This window comes from Eulemur rufifrons, chromosome 19, assembly GCF_041146395.1.
Source record: "Eulemur rufifrons isolate Redbay chromosome 19, OSU_ERuf_1, whole genome shotgun sequence".
NCBI classification, from domain to species: Eukaryota; Metazoa; Chordata; class Mammalia; order Primates; family Lemuridae; genus Eulemur; species Eulemur rufifrons.
The window spans coordinates 28,081,479-28,088,635 of record NC_091001.1 but is presented as its reverse complement, the minus strand read 5'-3'; the positions used below and the strand labels follow the sequence as shown (position 1 = coordinate 28,088,635).

General features: G+C 49.0%; 1 protein-coding gene across 1 annotated transcript; it reads right to left on the bottom strand.

The window, feature by feature from the left end:
• Window positions 1–1,004: 1,004 nt before the first annotated feature.
• FGFBP1 (fibroblast growth factor binding protein 1) lies at window positions 1,005–3,855 on the bottom strand. Its single transcript, XM_069494821.1, has 2 exons — window positions 3,791–3,855; window positions 1,005–2,048 (listed from the first exon to the last, which is right to left on the bottom strand). Exon 2 carries the CDS (start codon window positions 2,026–2,028, stop codon window positions 1,315–1,317), a length of 714 nt encoding a protein of 237 aa, XP_069350922.1. The 5' UTR covers window positions 2,029–2,048; window positions 3,791–3,855; the 3' UTR covers window positions 1,005–1,314.
• Window positions 3,856–7,157: the final 3,302 nt, after the last annotated feature.

Sequence of the window (7,157 nt, the reverse complement as noted above, 5' to 3'; positions counted from 1 at the left end):
AGGCTGTGGCCCTGTGGGTTGGCCTCAGACAACCCTCAGTGTATGTCCTGGTAGGTTGGTGAGCATAAAAGGCTGGTTTCCCACCCTCCTGCCTGGCACATGCTAAAGAACGGTGCTTTTACCAGTTCTGCTCCTCACTATTTCCTGTTTGTGGAATTGTGACAAGGCATTGGGGATAGTTCGTCCTCTTTCCCCAATGTTTGAGCTAAAGCACTGTCAGATCCTTCATACTAACATGTAAATGACTAACCACAGTCTCATGCCTGCATCCCATCCCGTGCCAGCCACCAACTTCTCCCAGAACTTGGACCTTTCCCATCTCTTTGCCTTTAGTCATGCTGTGAGATGCCCAAAGTTCCTTCACTCTGTCCCATTTCATAAGATGCTCTCACCAAAATCCAGCTTTAGTGTCACCTCCTCTATGAAACTCAACCCCTGCTCATCCAGCAGTTTCTGCCTCCTCTCTCTGGTTTTCCATGCAGTTCTCCCCACCTTGCATTACACCTTCATCACAGGGCACTGTGCTAACCAGGCCTCTCTCCCCAGCCCAGAAACGGGCTCTGCAAGGGCAGGTCCTGCATGCGGTGGGTGGGAGTGGACAGCTCTGCCATTCCCAGCAGAGGGGGCCCCTCGACCCTGTGGACTCTGTGCTGCCAGAACCCCTGGGTTCCAATCCCGCCTCCCCCCTCACCATCTGTGAGTCCCCAACAATAGGGATCCTAATTATTATACTTCAGTAAGCATCAGGCACCACAGATCAATGGAGAAGAGTATATAGAAGGATTCTGGAATGGGTGCATTAGAAGATGACCTGGGCTGGGTGGAGAACTAGAAGTTGTTCCTTAGATATTTTATCCACTGATATACGGAGGCGTGTTTATAATGAGCCATGAGTTCATTAGGAACCAAAGGTAGAGAAAGCAAACAGTTGAACGTGCTTTTAAAAACACCCAGAGCTTTATTATGTTTGTCAATTTGTCAGAAAGTGCATTGCACTGGAATCATCACTCTGGTTTGATCAACTCAAAGACACGTCTTCACTGCTCATACGCACATCTGCATACACGGCACAGCTGTGTGGGCCGTGGAAACACACGAAGAGGTGAACAGCCTCTGAAAATCACATCCAAGGAAGTGAATAGAAAGCAATTTCCGAAACACAAAAACAAAAATTACAAAATCTGTTTAAATATTCCATTGCATTCTGTTAGTACAAAAGTTCATGTGTTTGGGGGGAACATGGAGGTCTTTATAGCATACAGAGGGGCTTATGACATGATATCTCTTAATGGAACCTATTCTCTTTTGACCTCATCAGCATGACGTGTCCTGTATCATGCTGAGGAAGAACATGCAGAGGGAGCTCCAGGACTCCCCACAAAACTCCAGGGCACTCTTCCTCTGCTGTGCCATGTCTGGGTCCACCACACACTCAGGAGATTTTTTGGCCACGGTCTGGGTCCCCAGTGGTCTAGTGGTGGTGTCCTCTTTGACCTTGATATGCTCCCTAGAGGAGGGCTCTGCTTTCTCCTTCCTGGGCTTCATGTTCCCAAGCAGAGTGGAGCTCACCAGCTTGAGATTGGATTCTGGAAACTTCTGTCTGCATACCTTGGTCTTCAGGGTAGTCTTGGATTGTCCACAGATGTCCTTCTGTAAGCGCAGGTTCCGGGCAACTTGTTTCCAATAGACCCTCCTTTCCTGGAACTTTAGGCACGAGGCTGGATTGCCAGCAAAGACACAGGAGAACTCATGGTCCATTTGGGTGCATTCGACCTTGAGAGTGATGCCCTCCTCCTGCTCAGTCACAGCCCATCTGCAGTTGGCCTGGTCTTTGGTGACAAACTTGCCTTTGGTCGTGGGCTTGGACGTCCTGCTTCTCTGCTCATTCTGGGCATTGCCCAGAGTGTCCTTTTGCTCTGCAACCACTTTCCTGTGATGTCCATTCTTTCCCTTTTTTTCTCCCTCTGCTAAGAGCACCTGAGTGGCCAGAAGGAGGAGGGAGAACAGAGTGAGGCTGTGTATCCTCATGGCTGCAGCTGGGCGGGCGCCTGTTTGACAAAAGGCAGGTGAGTCAGTGCCGGGCAGCAGCTCAGCTGTGCAGGACTGCAGACTGGCCCCCTCCACCCTGACACACGCCTGCTGCTTTAGGGGTAGACCAAGAATCCTCTGGCTCCTGCAATCACTAGACGAGCAGCCTGTCTACTCACATTTCCACTTGACCTGGGTCTTGAGTGTCACAACATTACCACTCTTGACCCTTTCCTTTGCCACTCCCTAAGCCTCACTAACTCTCACTCCTCACCCACTCACTCACTCACTCACTCCTGCATTGGCTCACCCCTCACTCTTTCATTCACTCATTCCACAGCATTTATTGAGCATCTACTACATGCCATGCACCAGACTAGGTGTTGAACATACCACCGGGAATGAGAAACCACAGGTTTTAAAGAGCTAAGAGAGTACTCTTTGGGAGAATTTAAACAGCATTGACTAGGAAATGTGTCGCTTCTCTGTCCTCATCTTGATCTTGGACAAGTCCCTATCCCCGACACTGGGTCTCAGTTCCTTTACCTGGAAATCAAAGTGTTAGGTGAAAGAATCACCAACTCTCTTCCAGCTCCACTGTGCTGGATTTCTACCTCACAATTCCACACAGACACAGATGACCACAACACGAGGAAGGACATGGTAGGTGTCATGAAAGTGTCATAAAGGTGATGGTGACCCAGAGGCTGAACATGCATGGGATTTGACCACGAGGTGGCTGGGGTTGTGGGGGAGGAGACAGCAGTGTGGGAGAAAGAAAGGCATGAAGGTGCGGACTCCTCTGACTTGACTGGGCAAAGGGAACCAGGGTGAAGACAGGTGAATTTTAACCAGATAGTTAAACCAGATAGTTAACAAGACTGAAGGCAAAGACCATGTTCATTGATTTCTGCAGACCCATGATGGCACAGTACTGGGCATACACAAAAGCCCTTAATTAATGCTCTTATAAGAGAAATCACTGAGTCAATAGGATAAACTTCAATATCAGAGTAAACTACATGGATTTTATTGGGTAGATAATAAAAACTGTGCTAGAAGGGAGAGGAGAAATCCATTTCTATTTCACATCTACTAAGTACTGATCCAGCATTTGATTCTTACCTTGTTATATCCACACAGAGCCCTTCCAGGTGGCCATTAATTTGTCTCCCCAGGTAACATCTGTGACTGTTAAGGCTCAGACTGCTGAGTAAACTGCTCAAGATCCCATAGGGGGCAAGGCACAAGGTGGTGTGGACAGCCCGACCATGTCTCTTTGTTCCTTTCTGTCACCCTTTTTTGATCACTTCTTACTTCTCATCTTTATTCTGCTCTTCAGAAAATATTGACAGCGAATAAGAAAAGCAACTATGAACTCTGCTGGTTTAGTTTAACATAGTTCATGATGATAAGATGATTCATATCATTCATGCTCCACTTAAACCGAAACTGAATTCTGCCTGAAAAAAGGCAGGCCCAGGAAATGGTCCTGATGCCCTTTCTACCCTGGGTGTTGGCCACGGCGAGGATTAGGAAAGGGAAAGGCAGTCGCAGGAGTGGGGGCTAAAGCCAGGAAGGGTGGGAGAGGAGGCTGGATCCGCCAGGTGAAGACCCAGCCACTTCCTGTGGCAACGGGGCTCAGCCTCCACCTGTTCACTGTGGGATCCAGGCCCAAGGAACCCCAGGTCCTTGGGTGGAGTGAGAAATGGGGGAGTGAGGTGGGCAGGTAGTGAAGCTCTTAAGAGAGCAAGGTTCTTACCTTGTTCCGAGCACACAGATCCAGTGCAGTCCCAGATGCGAGAGTGAGGTGCAGGCTGCGCTGTGTCCGCGCTGCAGGGCCAGGAGGGGTAGGCTGCTTTCCAGGAGCCAAGCCGACCGGCTTTGTACAGCACATACCTGCACACTCCTCCCAGCCACACCCCTCTGTGGGAGCCAGTTCCTACAGTGCCCGGTGGAATCCGCAAGAGGGGGGGTGCATGAGTGCCATTAGACCTGCTTCCTTTATGTCCTCCCGTTTCCCCCCAGCCACCAGGACAGGAGGACAGCTCAGCCTTGTAATGACCTCCCTGATGGGGAGAGGACCCCAGCAGTGATATCCATAGTGGGGAGTAAAATGACAACAACCACAGTGATCAGAGCTGCCAAACAGTGAGCTCGGTGTTCCTAAGAGCGCTCTCTGATTCCTCACCATTTCCACTCTGCGACAGGGCGTGTGGGGACACATCCCATTTTACAGAAGGAGAAATTGGTTCTGGAGCTATTCAATGGCCTGTCCAAGTTCATAGAGCCAGGAAAAGGAGGGGGGGGGGTGTCCATGATTAAATGTAGGACTCTGCACCCAGGGCCTGATCTCTTCCTAACTCCCGGCATCAATAAGTATTTGGTGAACTGAAGTTACTGAAGCCATCTTAGCATCTGAGACCCTGTTTCCATGGAGCCCCCTGAAGTTACTATGTGGGCAGAGGATTCCACAGGCCCCGAGAGGCTGGTAGGAAAGGAATTCCTGATATAAAAATTTCTGTTGAAAATATTCACTTTTAGGTCAAATGCAGGGAGCTCACTTGGGTCAGCCTGCTATAGGCAGAGTCTCACACCAGAACTGGGTGGATCCTGGCTACAGCCTGTGTTCAGCTGTGTGACATTCCCCAGACCATGAACTCTCTCACCTTCCATTTGGTCTTCCTCAGTGTGCTGCCAATAACGGCTGCATATTAAAGTTTTACTGGGCTGAGCTATTAGCATAAAGTGGAACGGAACAGTTTTAGTTCATACTGGCGTCTTAAGTTGTATTCTTTGAAAACAGACCCTTATTGTTTACATACCAAGCATTTAGAAAGAAACTCACTTCTACAGGGAGGATGGGGACCTCTCCATATTTTGTCACCTCACTTTTCATGGACTTTCAGAATAAAAAATTCTTTACTCTTTTCTTAACTCAGCTATAAGAAAACAATAGCACAAGTGTGATAATAATGGCAACTGACCTTTGGTTTTGAAATAGGGCAATAGGGAGTGGTGAGGACTAGGGTCAACTGGAGGTTTTGCGTGTGAAGGTCAACACTCAGCTCCAATTGACTGGGGACATGTGTACATGGGGCTGAGTATTACCAGACTTTCTGATTTTTAACAAGATGCCCCCAAATCCAGATATGTTTACATTAAATTGGTTGGCCCCTAATCCAAATTTTCTAAAAACAGTGTGATGATACAGCAATATACAGGCAAAAAAATTGCAGCTGTGTTTGAATTGCATTGATAATCCACCCGTTTGAGAATTCTGTGGTCACAACTAGGGGTGTTGACTGGTTCACTGGGTGGTTGGAAGAGTCTCTGCATGAATTCCATGGGAAGTGGCTGTTTCTGAAACTGCCTCACCTGGGGGCCCATCCTCACCATCCTTCCAGCCACCCACCGAAGCCCTGACCTCCACAGACAGGTGCTCTGAAGATGGTGTTTGGGGGGATTATTTGAACACAGGCGAGATAACGCTGCTTTGTTCACTGGGGGAGAAGTAAATCAGGGTGTTCTCCTGCACAGTGAGAAACCTGCCTGCTCCTTGGGAGGCGGATTCTTCCCGGAGGAAGAGTGTAGTCAGAACACAGGCATGTGTACAAGGAAGCGCACGGACGGCGGAATCTTTCTGAGAAATGTTTCTCTGAGCTTGGGCAGGTAACACAATACTGACAGCACTTCCCACGGCCCCTCCCCACCAGTGACTCTGTCCCAACATCTGCTTTGATCTGTCCCTTCTAGGCAGGGGGACAACATTAGACCAGGCTGTGGGGCAGTTTCCTGCTTGGCTTATCCTGCCATTGCACACTTAGTTCCAGGTGCGCACACAGGCATGCACATACACAGACACACACACACACACACAGACATAGACACACCCACACAGACACAGACACACACATAGACACACACACAGACACACACACGGATACACACAGACACACATACAGACACATACACACAGACACACCCACACACAGACACCCACACACAGAGACACAGACACACACACAGCGACACAGAGACACACAGAGACAGACACACACAGACACACACATAGACACACAGACACACACACAGCGACACAGAGACACACAGAGACAGACACACACAGACACACACATAGACACACAGACACACACAGACACACATATAGACACACATACACAGACACAGCCACACACAGACACACACACACACACACACACACACACACACTGCTGTCTGGCCACACAGAAACTCCCCACCATTCCCAAACACTCTGTGCCTGTGCCCACTGCCTGCTTTTGCCTCTGCTGTTCCCTTTCCTTGTTGCCCTTCCAGCCCCTGTGCCTGGCAAACCCTGCCTCGTCCTCAAGACCCAGCTGGAATGCCAGCCCCTTGCCATTGGTGTCATTGGCCCCTGACTGTACCCAGGCCACCCCACACCTTCACTGGCATGTGTGGGAGATGCACAGATGCTCCAGTGAGCTTGCCATGTGCTTGGGCTGTTTTTCCTGACACTTTTTCACATCTCGATATACTTAGAAAACGACATGCTTTTCCAGTGCCCTGGGGACACTGCAGAGGATGTAGAGCCCCTGCCAAGGCAGCTCGTAGCAGGTTCCAGCAGCCACGGGCCCGACAGCCTCCCCACACTCCCAGGACCAGGGGATCGGTAACTCCTGGAGACCAGACATGCAAAGGCCACTGGCTGTTATTTCACAAGAGCCCCAGGAGGACGGGCTGCCCAGACCTTCATGGGACAGATCGGAGCCAAGGTTTAGGGGGACCAAGCACAGTGTAAATTAGAGAAGAATTACATGAAGGCCATTTCTATTATTTGAATCCAAAATGAGACAATGCACCCATTCATTGATAAATTGTAAAACTTTTTTTCTGCCTTTCCCTTTTTACCCTCCATTTTTAATTTTCCCTTTTAAATTTTAGAATAGCTTTAGGTTTGCAGAGAATTGCAAAGGTAGTTATTGTTCCCCATCTCACCTGGGTTCCCCTATCAACCTGTTACATTGCTATGGTACATTTGACACAACAAATAAACAAATCTTGATGCATCATTGTTAAAGTCCATACTTCATTCAGACTTGCTGAGGGTTTACCTGCTGTTCTATTCT

Bases quoted from the DNA above. Each gene is read 5' to 3' on its own strand.
- FGFBP1 (XM_069494821.1), bottom strand. From the start codon at position 2,028: ATGAGGATACACAGCCTCACTCTGTTCTCCCTCCTCCTTCTGGCCACT.